General features: G+C 36.7%; 1 protein-coding gene across 4 annotated transcripts in view; it reads right to left on the reverse strand.

Moving 5' to 3' along the window:
- rpgrip1l (RPGRIP1 like) overlaps positions 1-15,660 on the reverse strand; it is a 240,230-nt gene that overhangs the window by 108,535 nt on the left and 116,035 nt on the right. For all 4 annotated transcript variants that reach the window (XM_060837720.1, XM_060837721.1, XM_060837722.1 and 1 more), the window contains 3 exons: positions 10,186-10,303; positions 6,709-7,161; positions 465-616 (listed from right to left, as the gene is read on the reverse strand). In XM_060837720.1, the coding sequence (XP_060693703.1) occupies positions 465-616; positions 6,709-7,161; positions 10,186-10,303 (723 nt within the window). The remainder of the gene's footprint in view (positions 1-464; positions 617-6,708; positions 7,162-10,185; positions 10,304-15,660) is intronic.

The raw sequence follows: 15,660 nt of genomic DNA on the forward strand, positions 1-15,660 counted from the left end.
ATCCAGGCCATAGAGTTTAAAATTGGAACACAATAATGATCAAAGGCCAAGATAAAATCAATTTGAATCAAAATGTTCAAGATATGACACCTTCAATTTTGCAACTTACCAAGACAGAGTATTTTCCATTTTAAATCTATTATAAAGCCACATTAAATGAAGACACAAACTTGTGGTTCTAACATACATACTTTCAAAGAGCCATATGTCTAATCAGGAGATAATTGAAGTTCAGTTAAATTCTTCTGCATTATTTACAACAGCTAATTATTAACCATTCTTGTCTTCGGGCAGCTACAGCATCATAAAATTAAGTCTGTATTTTTTGACCAATGTGATAGGATTAAAAATCTCTGTATTCATTTAGAAAAGCTCTATTATAACAAATATTTTTCAAAACATTCTGAAATGTCAAACTGAATAACTGTTAATGCAGTGAAAACGTATAAAGACAAAGAGTTCACCTGTTGCATTTGATCATCTGAATGATGAATGGAAGCTATATATCCTAGTGCTTTTGTTCGTTCTTTGTAAAGCCGAATAGCCTGAGCCATTGGCACACGTAGACGAAACCAATACTCAATTGTTCCATAATTTTCAGAATCTTGTCTGCCACCTACATTCAAATGGAGACTGGGTTTAAGACAGTCAGAGCAGTTATGAAACATTAAAATGCATTTCATACTGAAGGAAGTTACGAACATGATAAATGCAATATTGCCTATATATATAGACAAAATAGTTGCTGTACTTTTAATAGTATAAGTCCCTGGATTTTGATTTCCCTATCTCCATGATGTTTTGGAATTAATAATATTAATCCTGGACAATCAGTAATTTGCACAATATCCTTTTAATTATGAATACAAATTGTGTTGATTGATAGTACAAACACACTTATTGTAATTTATGATTTATTACACATTTGAGGCAGAATTTCCATTAAAAATATCAAATAATTTTCCATTGCTCCTGATAACATTTGCAGATGAATTATAAAATATATCCAGAACAATCAGGCATAAGAAAAGTGTTCCATGTTCAAAACCCTGACTTATGTTAACAGATGTTGCCTTTACCTGTTGAGTGTCTTCAGTGTTTCCTGTTTTGTCACAAAACAAAGATAATTCTGAACCTAATAAGCTTGTTTTAATTTAAAAAAAACCCACCAGTTTCAAACACATGGTTCTACTGAAAATTTAGAAACCTTAAACTTGAACTGTTCTCTTTGCTGTCACACTTATTATGTATTTACTGCATTTTTTATTCACATTTCAGATTCCCAGCATCTTAAGTGTTTTACTTTCATATGAAAAAATATTTTGAACATGTTTACAACATTGTAACCAAATATTTTTTCTCTAATGCTTTCTTTATACATTATCTGAGGAACTGACTTTTTCTGTTGCTTGGTTAATGGAAGTAGTAATTTAAATTGTGTTTAAACCTGTTGCTAAGTGAACTAAGCAGAATGCTTGCCTCATAGAAACCTCAATTAAGACGTATGCCAAAGAGATTTTTCAATCCAGCAGCTATTGAATAAAAGATTCAACTCCTTGTTGGAAGTAAGACTACTTTAGGAGGTTTGGACAGTCTCTGGCCAATCCCTGTAGGCAAATACTTGCAGAACAAAATTGGAATAACAACAAATTAGCAAATTGCGCTTATAGATGTCATAGATGGCAGATGTAGAAAATGGAAAATATCACAAGAGTGTCATAGCAAGCACTTTTTAAATTAAACCGTTGAAACTGGAGGATTTACTAAAAGCCACGTCTTAAAAAAACCTACAGTGTCTTGGTAAGCAAAGATCCTCTTTCATTTTACATCAGTTATTCTACTTTTCTCATCAATATGACTTTGTCCTCCCATGTATTTGAAACTGTTACCTTTCTTTAACCACAAGAAACTTAATAACTTAAAAAGTGCCTTTTTGTGACAAAAACAGGAAACATGAGAGACACATCAGGCAGTATATTTCGAAACAAGTCAAGTTTCAAACATGGAATTCTATGCAGTGTCCTTGCTGGATGACAAAATCTCAAGCATTGCTCTAATGGATTTCCAAGAAACTCTAGAGCATGAAATGTAATTTTCCAGGTACTAAAAGAAAGCATTAGTACTGTGTGTTTTTCCATGTATGTAACAGAAAGGTTGTTTGAGATCCAGCTCCCCTTCACAGAAATATGTCTGACAACGAAACTCTTAGTGGGTTGTGAAAAGAAACTGCAAACATTGTCTAATTATTGATTGACCAATATGAAAACAAAATATCTATTTATAGACAACAATATTTTCCATAAAACATTGAAAAATCAGTAATTTTCTCTTATGACCATGACATACAAAGTAAATAATACTGAAAGTTGGTAGCTTCCTCCAATTCAAGCATGACATCTGCTCAGGGTCATGAATTTCTGCCAAGCAGTCTTGATGTGACTGACCAGGCTGATTCTAGGTCCACATTTCTTTGGGTCATTTCCGCAGAACATTCAATTAGATAGTGGGATCTGGAATATTGGAATTGTTTGCTTTTCTTTCTTTATCTGCCACTGACCTGCCTCATCTTTAAGACTGTTGGACTCAAAGCATAATGCAACTTGAGGTTGTTGCCATTTTGAATTTTCGATGGTAAGTTTCTCCCTGTCAGTGATGCCAATGTTCCCAAGCTTCAGAGTGTCTTTGATGGAATTTATTGTTGTTCACCCCTTGAATGCTGGCAAATCGCCAGTTCAGGAAACTAGACTTAGAAGGGAAGACGCTTTATTGCCTGTACAAAAATAATATCCAATCCAGCATAGTTCATTTTCAAGAGTTTGAAGCTTGTGGAGCTTGCTTCAAGAAAGACACTAGCATTTGTTCAATGATTCTCCCATAAAATCTAGAACATGAGGCAAAGCATTGTTAATGGAATATCTATAAGGCTCTTCTGTGTAGTTGACATACAATTCAGATCCCATAGCAGTACAGGAATGTGGAGTGACAACTGCTCTGTACATGAAGATTTTGTCAACTTGTGAAGGTTTTGTTAACAAACACTTGCTGTAGAATTTGTCCTAGGTTGATTTGGTGCAGCTGATCCAATGCTGGATCTCCTAGTCAGTCAATCTTGAGAAGTTGATGCTAAGGTTTGAGAAATGCTGCCCTTCAATATATATGGATGGTGGAATATTTCACTGAGAAGATCTCTGTTGATAGACAAGCTTTGTTTTAAGAACAGTCAATGTTCAGCAGATTCTTGCATGCAAATGTTAAGAAACCAAGATTAGCTTGTAAATCTATTGAAGAATGGGCAACGATAGCCATTTACAATCTGCATATTATATATAAACATCATCATCAGTTTAGCTTCGGCACCGAGGTGGCTGAGATTGAAGAGTTTACCATTGAGACTGTATTTTTCATCTGTTTGATTGCTTGTTGTAGCTCTCCCATTGATGGGGTGACTCCCATGAATTCTCTCACAGGGTACTTGGGTACTGCCTGGAAAATATCAGCTGCCACTGTGAATTCACAATTAGTTGGAAATATATTTTCTGGTGTTGATGGACAGTACTACCCAAAGGAGAAAGGCACCATTCTCTGAATGAAGGAAATTTTACCCATTTGGCTCTGATTCAGAAATGACTGGTGGCTTCAGAAAAGCTTTGCATATCATGATGGTTAACATACTGTTGGATATCTTAGGCTTTATTTTTCTACTACACTTGTCTTTTATCTTCTAGATTTATCTGTGGGCATTATCTAGAGCTTTTGGAATGCCACCTTTTTGCCTTGCAACCTTCTTTGCTTCTGTCAAGCAATAAATACTGCTCAGTTTTTTTTCAGGAGGTCATTTATTTCTGCATCATTTTTGTCAAAGTGGTCTTGGTGATGATGCACTGAAGACAGGAATCTAGCACAACTGACTTTATTTGATCCAACTGATCTGAAACTGAGTTGGATGTGTGAACATTTTCTACACTGGTTGTGAACTGTACTTGGAATCCCTCTCTTTGTTGGGCTGCTTTAGTGCTGAGATATTGATCTTCACCCTTTGAGACTTTTGGATTTTATAACGTCTTGATGTTAGGCCGATATTGATTATCAACAGAACAATGTGATACTCTGTTCAACAAGAATCTGTCCTCTGCATGGATGTAGTGATACAGGAATCACTTAAAGAAGTTCTAAGAATATCTAAGTTGTGATTAACCAATATGTAGACATAACCAAACCATGCTTTACCCAAGATCTTGAAAAACTCAGTAACTTATTCTATAACAACATACACATTAAACAAATTGCAAGTAAAACAATTTGTGTACAAAAATAAACCAGTGACGCTTTTGGCAACACACACCTCCAAATATATTGAATGATTCATTGTGACTAATCTAATTACCCACAATTATTAGACATTAATGAAACTTAAAAACTGAACTCACAAAAGCATAAAACACTCTGAAAGGGAAAGTGGTTGCTAAAATGCTCTCCACTTATACATTAAACTGCAAATAACAATGTATATTGAGTCTATGAAAATAGTCCTGAAATGTTGGGTTGAATTTCTCCAGCCCTGTGTAGACTGGTTGGTGGAAGTGCTTGGTGGGGGAAATGGCTTGGAGAGGTGGAGACGCTGCATGCAGCTCCCTAATAAATTCTTGTCTCCAGGGAAATTTCTCAGTGAAAGTCAAAACCCTACTTTAGTGCCCAATTAAGGACCATTTCATGATAGAGAAGGTATCTTTCTGTTGTTGGGAGCACTCCCACTGTGGACAGAGCTGTGTCATCTCTTTAGCTACAGCAGTGGTAGGTTGGGAGCAAAGGATCCTATCAATAACCCCTTAAAATTGCAACCCCAGATCAATGGATCACAACCACATTCCATGCCATGGAAGGGCTTCCTCTCCACAATGATGGTCTGGCAGCTGTAGCAACACTTCATATTTACAATTTTAGAAATTGTCACATGGTACCTCCAGCTTGAGGTGTCCTCACAATCTTGAAGTTCCAACAGTGACATCAGATGCCTAGTTTTGAGCACTCCTACTGTCCCTCTGGCCTGCAAGGCCCTTCTGCTGTCCCTAATTGGGCAAGTCTCTCGGAAATGGTAGTAAGTGACCAACTCCAGGATGTCCGTGTGGTTATATGGGACTTGTGACCTCCTTGGGCTCAAGACTTGAATATGATGGAAATTTCAGCATGCAATTTCAACATCAGTTTAGTTTGGAGCAAGTCATTTCAGCTTTTATTTAGATAGTCAGAAAAATTGTCATTTTAATACTTTGTACAGATTTAACTACAGTGACAAAGGCTAATTTTACAAGGGGGCGAACTTTAAAAGCCAGATATTTTAAAAAAGGTGCTGCAAAGAGAGAGTTAATATTTGATGATTTAGAACCAAAATGATTCCACTGTATTGCTGTCGCAAAGATTGCTTCCATCTGCTGTGACAGAATACCAAACATGTTTTCTGTATATAATACCAGTTATATTAAATCCATAATGCTAATTAGGTTTATATAGAAACGTCCAAACATCTACTGATAAACAAGTTGTTTTATGCAACTTGGAACAATCATACAAAAATTTTGAGCTATAACTGCCAAAATTATAAAAAGACCTACAACTGCTTATTATTTCCCAGTGGTTAAAAAACGAGGGCCTAGAAACAGAATAGAAGAACAGAAAACACATGGTCTATCTCTGTTTCTCTTTGGCAGTGAAATGACTTTTCCTTTTACAATATGAGCTCTATTTTGTTGATCTAAAACATATTAATCTTCTCCTGTAATATATTTTGGCATTTCACACAAATGCAGAAAGTAATTTTAAATCAGACTCGTAATGCTCAACTTTTTTAAAGGAATGTCTTATTTCACTGTAAATTAAACTAATGCTAACAAGTCTTTGTTAACGCGATCTGCATATCATTTATTAAAAAAATGCATTTTACCAAAAATAAATCTTCATTTTCAGATGTGTAGTAAGTTTTCCATTTTAGAGTTTGACACTGGTTATCAGATTGATAAAGTATAATGAAAGTGTCACATGCCATATAAACTCAAAGATACGTATTTTTAATGGTTCTTTGTTGCGTAAAGAAAACATAAAATGCAACCTAGTAACTTTCTTGAGTACAACATGAATTACATGAAGTGGATGCATGGACAAATCAGAACATGCATATTTTAAAAGAGGCCTATTGCTTGCTGGAAGAATAGTTTTAAAGTTTCTTTAAAATTCTGCTGAAAAACTGTTATGGAATTTATTTAATAATTAACATTGTAAATTAGTACTTGCGGTTGAAACAAAGAAGAGCAGCATAACTTCAATTCCCATAACCACTTATTCCTCCTCCTATTCCACTATAACATTGAACATAATTTCCAACAGGAAAGAAGTACGTTCAAATCAGTATGACCTATGCCATCATGTAAAATCACATCTCCATATTTCCATAACCAAAAATCTTGTAACACTTCAATAAATTCTTGCTAATATTAGCAAAAAAAAACTGAAAGCTGTAGCATACGTGGGATTGTTGAGTTTAATTCATAACAGTACTACACCCAATAATGGCTTAGGCTGCAACTAAGATGCATTATTTGTACAATGCAATTAGTATGGCCTACACACAAATTTAGAGTATTACTTTAATTCAATAAAATTTGTATACTTATCATAAACAAATAAGATAATCTGTTAGTTGTGCATTTTACTTACCAACCAAAAATGCAGTGCCAAAAATTCTGCCATTCTTTTCGAGGATTTCATGCATTCTCAACTGGCATGTTGCAATTGTTTCATAGTCTGTGCCATATGCAAGCTGTACCTCGAGTTTTACTGTGTTTTGCTGTAAATACTGTAAGAAGACATCGTCCACTCGGACAACGTACTGAGATGTGAAGTCAAATACTGGCTGTAGTCCATGTATTACAGGGGTGGACTGGAGTTCATAGTCATAGAAAGCATAGGTACAGAAAATAGCAGGTTCTTGTTCTCCAAAAGCCTTAATAGCTTCAGAAGAGAAGATCACTTTGCTGATATGGATCTCAAATAAATTTTCTCCACGCTCTAAATGGACAGTTTCATCAATTTCATCAACTTCATCATCGGTTGTTATTTCTGTTTTGAATTTGAATTGTTTGGTGCCATAGGCTATGTCTTTGAGTTGGGCTGAAATAGATGAAAACAGATGCGATTTTTCCATATTTTCACTAAAGCAATAGAGGACAAGATTTTCTCTATGTGGAAAACAGATGGTCCAGAATATAAACATCATTGTTATCAGTTTTTTTTTAACAAGTTCTTCAGTATGGAAGATTGAAAATAGCCCTGCAAATTCCTAGAATATGAGCTACTCAGCATGCAGGGATTACAGCTTGACATTTATTTTGGGATAAATCAAATGAAACACTGCATACCAAAGGTCTTTTTAACACACAGTAAGGGCATCTTAATTAAAACTTCCAACAGGAAATTACTATGATGCTGGTCTGCTGCTGATACTGCTTTTAAAAGGTAGTTAACCCATAGTATACTCAAAATAGTGTGGGTATCAAAATAGACAAAAAAGGATTTCATCACTAAAACTCTTTCAAGACATTCAAAAAACAATGTTCAATAAATATATTAAAACTATAAATATAAAACTATATTAAATGCAACCTGGTGTCACAGAGCTGTAAGATTCTTTTTCCACATTGGGAAAGGTATTCTTGTTTTGTTATTGCTAACAAAATTGCAAGTAGGTTTTTTAATACATGCCTTTATTCCTTTATAACACAAATTATGCTGGGGAAATCTTCCTTCACAGTGAATTCCCAAATTTGACTGGTCTGAGAAAAGATAGATGCAGTGAAGAAACAACACATCTTTTTCTTGCAAAGAAGAGTAGTTATTGGGTAACTTCTGTTGAGTAACAGAGTGATTAACCTACTGTTGGTGAAGGTTTCTTATTTAACTCAGAGCGAGATAATAGCTAAAAGTTGTGGTGAATAACAAATTCATGTGTAGTTACTTAACCACTGCAAAGAAAACAACTCCTGCAAGTTATTCCTACAATGCTTTCATAAGCATTACTTTCACAGTTCTTGCAGGTGGCTTTAATACTTTTGGTTAGCACTTGTTTTCATAAGGAGCAAATTTAAAGAGTAATTAATTACCAATCCAATTATTTACTCAGAAATCAAGTGTAATTATGAAAATGAAATGTCTAAATAAGGCTAATAATTATGCATAAGATTTTAAAACTAAATATAGGAAAATAAAATGTGTTTTTTAATGCAAGGCTACACAATTGCATTGTGCCTATTTTTCTCCATTGGTGTAGACTATTTCATCCCCATTTGCTCCAGTCTTCTTGCCCTTTGTGATATTTTCTGGTCTGGGCTCTGACAATTCAGTTAAAGTTTAGATATAAAAGAATAGGAAGTCCTGAAGAGTGTGTTACATAGTCAACCAATTTTCAGAGTGCTGCAACTATTTACATTTATATTGTGGTTTGATGGCTCATATTATCTGAAAGTAAATGTTATAATTTGCGCAAGAGCATTCAACATATTCAACAGCAGATAGTCTGCAGTGAAAGCGTACAAATAACTGTAAATGTAACTTAACTTTGATGTACATGACACAGAATAAGTGACTCTTAGCCACTGCCTAGAGAAAGATACTTGTTCCCATTTCTACATGGATCCCACAACTGCTGCAGAGAAGAGACTCTGACTTTTGGATCCTGAATTATTCAGATTTTATTTATAAGCAGTATTTTTGCTTGTAAATGGAGTTTATTTACTGTGATATTTATTTTAACTGACAGGGAGAGATTTTCGGGGCTCCTGTATGGGAAAAGTGGGATGATAGCTGGCTGAACACATGTTTACAGCTTTGCACTTGACACATACCCCTGGCTGGGAGGCCAGGTACCGAGTTTGGTTATGTGGTAAACTCTATGAAAGCTGCATTAATTATACTGTCAAGATACATATGTGAAAGTCATTGATTAATTACAAAGGCCATTTATAAAGACGGCAGACAGAAGGACATTGGTGGGGCTCTCTTGTGGCACAGTGGTATAGTCTCTACCCATGGACGAGGAGGCCAGGGTTCAAGTCCCATTTGCTCCAGTGGCGTGTAATTTCATCTCTGAACAGGTTGATTCGAAAAATAGGTGAAATAGGTTTTTAAAAAATTGAGAAGGACAATGGTAGTGCCCCTATCTCTGAGCAAGGAGGACACGGCAGAAGTCGCACCTGCTCAGTCATACATCATAACATCTCTGAATAGATCATTAGAAAATATCTACAAACGAAAGTCTGCAAGTGACTGTTTGTAGTGAATCATTTCAAGTTTTTTTTATAGGGTTGTTGTGGTGCAATGGTAATGTCCCTACCTCTGAGGAGATCCGGGTTCAGGTCTCAGCTGCTCTAGAGTGCATAATAACATTTTTGAAAAGGTTATTGAGAAAATACCTACATTCTGTAAATAAACCAATAATCAATAAAAGGATTTAAATCTGGTTTCATATCACTGACCTGGCTTGGGAACATCAAGCTTTTTATTGATGTGAATTACAATCTAATGGCATGCATACGACCCTGATTCCCATTTTCAGGCTCAAGAAGCCAAAGCATGTACTATGCAGTTTCAGCTGATGGTCTAACTCAAAAGGATTATCGCTTATTTATTTTCTATATGGGCAGAAGAAGCAGAAGTGCTATTTTAGGGTGTGCATAATCAACCATGGATGTTGCTTCACTGGACCTCCCCACTTTTGTGAAGGACACCTTTCCTCCATTCAGGCTGTCCGCTGTTCCAGCAGCATGGTATAGATAGGGCTGTCCCAATATGATTGTTTTCAATCAGAAGCCTAATGGTCATTTATTAATCACAACTGGTCCTCTGAAAATTGCAGAATCAAAGTAACTGTTCCATACTTTCTCACATTTTTTTCTTTAGCAATATACAGAACTCAATACTTTACAGAAACTACGTTGATTATCGATTGAAATGTGCCAAACACTACACAATGATTTTTTAAAAAATGAACTAATGATACTAGCACAGAATCTGTACAGTTTTACAGTTCATCCAGGGGGCAGGGAACATAGCTGTACTTTACCTAAACAAAATGGTTATATTTAGAATCAAACATAATTTTATACACAAGGCTGCTTTCAAAAAGTTGTTTGTTCATACCTTCAAGTTTTCTGATTCGATCGGCCCTAATGTCAAGCAGCTGTGCATACTGTTCCAGTTTAATCTCATATTCTCGGTTATTATCTTCCATCTTCCGTGTCACAGTATCAACTTCAGTCTAAAATTGAAACAATAGGCCAATACGTAAAATACTACATACTCTCTTAACGTATTCGTGAAATGTATGGTCAAGATATTACTCTAAAAATAAATTATGCTTAAAGATACTACTTTGCAGCAGCCTCTGGCACAATTCTAGTTCCAAACATTCACAAGAGACATACGGAGCATAAAATTTGAACAGAGTTAACTTTCATTGTGATTATCCGTGTATTTACGTTTCTTTGATTTTTGAGAGCATTTAATTCAAAATCATGGTCAACAGTATTGTCATGATTGTGCAGCACAGGTTTTCAATTTTGAGCAGGTTAGCGTGAGTGGGGAAATCTCCTGGCACACTGTACTTGCTTCAGGAGAAACTACCCCAGGACGCAGCTGTTTGTTGCAGAGGTGAGGGCACGGGTACAAGTACAAGATGGAATTGGGCTTCTTCATCCCTGGGTGCATATCACAGGCAACCAAAAGGTCTGTCAGATGCTGAGGCAAGCTGTTTAAATGGTGTGCCCCAGTTCCTTGTAAAATTGTCCCAGTTGTTTGTTTATTTGTTAGGCCATTCAGCCATACCCCAACTATGCCAATCCATTCCACATGTCAACATATGCCACCCAATGGCCTTCATACTTTAAAAGCCAACTCATAGTCCCCACCACCTCCCCATGGGCATTCATCTCCTCTTATGTTAACTCATGTCCTCCATATATCCTAAATGGACAGATATACCCACCATGTCAACTCATTCCCCTCTCCATTTCCCACAGGCTCTAATACCCTCAAGACAATTAATTCCAATACATGCCAATCCACCTACTATCTTGTTTTCCTCTTATTCTTGCCATTCCAACTCACCTAGATCCATACTGGCACAACTCAAAACTCAAAGGCCAAGTTGAGATGAAATAAAATAAAATAAAGTTCGAAATATCTAATACAGCCTTCACTATATTGTAAAAAAAACTTGCATTCATGAATGCTGATTCAAAAATTCTAAATCCCCTCAAATACTTAATGGCTTATTAAAACAATAAATTTCTATTTCTAACTCCACATGAAAAACAGCTAGTTCTTTAATAATCTTGTTTAGCTGTCAATCAAACTGTGAATTTCAGACCCCATTCCCAAAAATGACAGGTTGCTAAAAGCAGCCAAGCGAAATAATGACATAATGATAACCCTTTAAGCAAATGTCAACAAACCACTATTGTAATTGCTGGACCGGGTATTTTTCAATCTCTTACACAAGTGGAGTTATTTTTTGTTTTCAAATGGTTGGGGATTTAAGAGTCTTCAGAGTTTGACTGTCTTGAAGATCTTTTCAACCCTTCAACATCACTTACATCTATTCTAAATATTTATAACTCCCACACTGCATGTTAAAAGCCTTGTTACAATGAAAATAGAGTCTATTTAAACTCAAAACTACATTCAAATGGCCCTTTTTGAATTCCGGTATGTATCATTCCTGCCTTGCCTCTTTTTATGTACTGGTGAAAATGGGGCCTGTCAGAAATGGAGGGTGGGGTTTTAGATTAGACTCCCTTCAGACTCTTTGGCCTAACAAGTCAACACCAACCCTCCAAAGAGTAACCCAGATCCATTTCCCGACCCTATATTACCTCTGACTAATGCACCTTACACTATGGGCAATTTAGCATGGCCAATTCACCTGACCTGCACATCTTTAGATTGTAAGAGGAAACCAGAGTCCCCGATGGAATTCACACAGACACGGGGAGAATGTGCGAACTCTACGCAGTCGCCTGAGGTGGGAATTGAACCTAGGTCCTTGGCTCTGTAAGGTAGCAATGCTAACCACTGAGCCACCGTACTGAAAACAAGAAGTTTGGACTCTTTGATCGCCATTTTGGCAGGTCCAGTGTATCACCTCAATGTTGCAAAAATTCAGGCATAAACTTTTCAATCAATCTCAACTACAGCTGCAAGTGAATTTGATATTTTTTCCCCATAATAAAATATATAAATTATGGTATTAAGCCAAATGACTGACAAGTAATTCAGTTAATTGCTGAGCTAATGCTAGCTCTGACATAAGAAATAGAATCAATTAGTTAGAATCATAACAGTTTGGAAGGAGACCATTTGGCCCATCAATTCCATACAATCCTTTGAACAACACCCCACCCATATCCATCTCCTCTAGACCAATATTCCTGCATTTCAGATGGCTAAATCTACCTGGTCTGCACATCCCTGGATATAATGGGCAATTTACAAGATACAAAACATCACAACATATGATAAATTTGAGCAACAATTAAATTGCTTGCCTTATTTAATTTGAAATGTATTTCTTATTCCTTTAGAGTGTACATCTTCCTCTTCATTAGAATTATTACATAAAGGACTGAATCCCTGAGTTTCAGTATTCTTATGAACAAACATCATTCATATTCAGCAAGAACCCCATTAAATTAGCTGTTTTCATGATGATGCGTGGATTCAGTTATCTCATCTCTTAGATACACCATATTTAATATTGTGCATCACTGATGGGATTCGGTAGAGAGAAAATTGAACCCAAAAATAAATTACGTTTTATCATAAGAATAGTTACAACTGAAGATGGTTTTCATTCCCTTTCACATGGTTTATAGATCAGGTTGACTGCAGAAAGTCAAAAGAGATGATTAATATGCCTAGTTTCTAATATCCACACCTATATAATCTGTCCAAAATCTCTTAAGAAAAATAAATCCAAATTCATTACAAACAATTTTCACATAATTAAATTATTATTTTTTTGCTATATAGCAATTTTATATGGTATCCAGTGTAATAACAAAAAAGTGGGTTTTCATTATTAAAGCAACAGCTGCAACTTGTAATTTACTGTTGCATTCAATTCTCATTTCACCAGGAAAAATTACCATTCTTTCTCTTAATTGCTTTCTTAAAAATGTTCTGGTTCAGAACACAAGTTATAGCTGCACTGTAAATTACACAAAAACTAACACCTGAATATGTCCATTTTGTAGCTATTAGCAATAGTCAGATCTATTTTCCATTCATCTGTAAATGTAGAAAATCAGCAGCATTTTTAAGGCATTTTAATATATTCTGAATTACCACTTTTAAATGGTAATTGCTTCCACATTCACCACAATATGTGGCAGTTACACTTCTCAGGCTCTTCTCCTACCCACAATTTATTATATCAGCCACTGAGAAAATATAGACTGCGCTGATGGAAAATTGATTTGTTTTGTAACTAACCTCAGGCATTTGTTCTTTGTTTCCCCAATTCGTCATTGAGAGGTGTAAAACAGAATTTTCTTTACTTTCTGTCAAAACTTATTATAATGTTTGAGTGCAATGACATGAAAAATATTCTAACTAAAAAAAAAGAAACAAATCCACATTGAAGCTCTGTGAATCATGTGATGTTTGTATTCTGCATTTACATAATTCAGCATTTGCAAAATGTCCAAGTTAAAGAAATAGAGTTCAATCTGGATAAATGCAAGGTGTGCATTTTGGGACACAAATAAGGGTAGGTCTTATACAATTAATGGTAGACCTTTGGGAAGTCTTGAAGAACAGAGACCTAGGAAAGCAGGTACATAACGTTTGAAGTTTGTGTCACGTACAGACAGGATGGTGAAAAAGGCATTTGCCACGGTTGCGTTTGTTGCTCAGTCCTTTGAGTATGGGAATAGGGGAGCCATGTTGGGGTTATACAGGACATTGGTGATGCCTCTTCTGGAATACTGAGTCCAGTTTTGGCTGCCCAGTTATAGGAAGAATATTATCGTTGGAGAGGTAATTCAGAAGAGACTTACCAGGATGTTCCCAGGTATGGAATATTTGATTTATAAAGAAAGACTGGATAGGCTGGGATTTTTTTCACTGGAGCAAAGGAGGTTGAGAGGCGATCTGATAGAATTTTATAAAATAATGACTCAGATAGATGGAGTTAATAGTAGTTGTCTTTCCCCTTGGATGGGGTATTTCAAGACTTGGGGGCATATTTTTAAGTTGAGAGGAAAGAGAGTTATAAAAGACATAAGAGGCAAATTCTTTTACACAGAGGGTGGCTTGCATGCAGAATGTACTTCCTGAAAAAGTAATGGATGTGGGTACAATTACAACATTTAAAAGACATTTGGATAGGTAAGTTTTGGAGGAATATGGGCTAGGAGCAGGCAGATGGGCCTAGTTTAGTTTGGAATTATGTTCAGCATGGACTGGTTGGACAAAATGGTCTGCTTCCATGTTATATGACTGTATGACTCTAAATCCAAAAACACAGTGTAATTCATGTGGATCCGAATAGTAGGCCTTGTTTTCATCATCTTAGCAACTAAAGGACAGAAAAGCTCAGAAGTGATCAGTAATAGTGGATTGTTGGAAAGATGAGAAACAATGTTGACCTTCTGGCAATCAGGCAGTTTTCTGCTAGAATTAGGAACCTGGAGGAGGATGTCCCAACCATCACACCTGCTGCTGGGGAACATCTCCTGGACTCTGAGGGAAGACTGCCCACAGGAAGGGTTGTGTTGTTTGTCAGGGAAATGACAGCGATGGGGAGTGGTGGGTTTGCAGGGACAGGAGGGGCAAGGAGTTTAGAAGTAAGGGAATTAGATTAGATTAGATTAGATTACTTACAGTGTGGAAACAGGCCCTTCGGCTCAACAAGTCCACACCGACCCGCCGAAGTGCAACCCACCCATACCCCTACATATACCCCTTACCTAACACTACGGGCAATTTAGCACGGCCAATTCACCTGACCCGCACATCTTTGGACTGTGGGAGGAAACCGGAGCACCCGGAGGAAACCCACGCAGACACGGGGAGAACATGCAAACTCCACACAGTCAGTCGCCTGAGGCGGGAATTGAACCCAGGTCCCTGGCGCTGTGAGGCAGCAGTGCTAACCACTGTGCCACCGTGCCACCCAATGCCGGAATGTAGTGATTGTAACGAGCTTAGCCAGGCAGATCTTGTAGAAGGAATTCCCTGATGGCAACTGTTAATCTGGTCCAATCAGGGAGCCATGTCCAGTCCCTCAATCATGCCCAGAATGAGAAAATCCACTCCTTTCTTGCAAGCCCCTCACTCTTACCCTACCACAAAGTGACAGCCTGCTTACATTGGATAACTAATTAGCTCGGCTCCCTAATTCTCTTCTCTGCTTGGAACTGAAAAAAATTGTAGCCCAGGCAGGAAGAAGCTCTTGAGTGGTCATTAATTGACCACTCATGGACCTTAACTAGCAGGGAAGCATGAAGGCGGGGGCCTGGATCAATCTGTCCAACACTTAGTTATGGTAATGGCAGAAATGTGATAGGGTTCTGTTCCTCCATTGCTTAACTGCCCACCTCCAGGCCTGGAAGA

Source organism: Hemiscyllium ocellatum, chromosome 17 (assembly GCF_020745735.1).
Source record: "Hemiscyllium ocellatum isolate sHemOce1 chromosome 17, sHemOce1.pat.X.cur, whole genome shotgun sequence".
Taxonomy (NCBI): Eukaryota; Metazoa; Chordata; class Chondrichthyes; order Orectolobiformes; family Hemiscylliidae; genus Hemiscyllium; species Hemiscyllium ocellatum.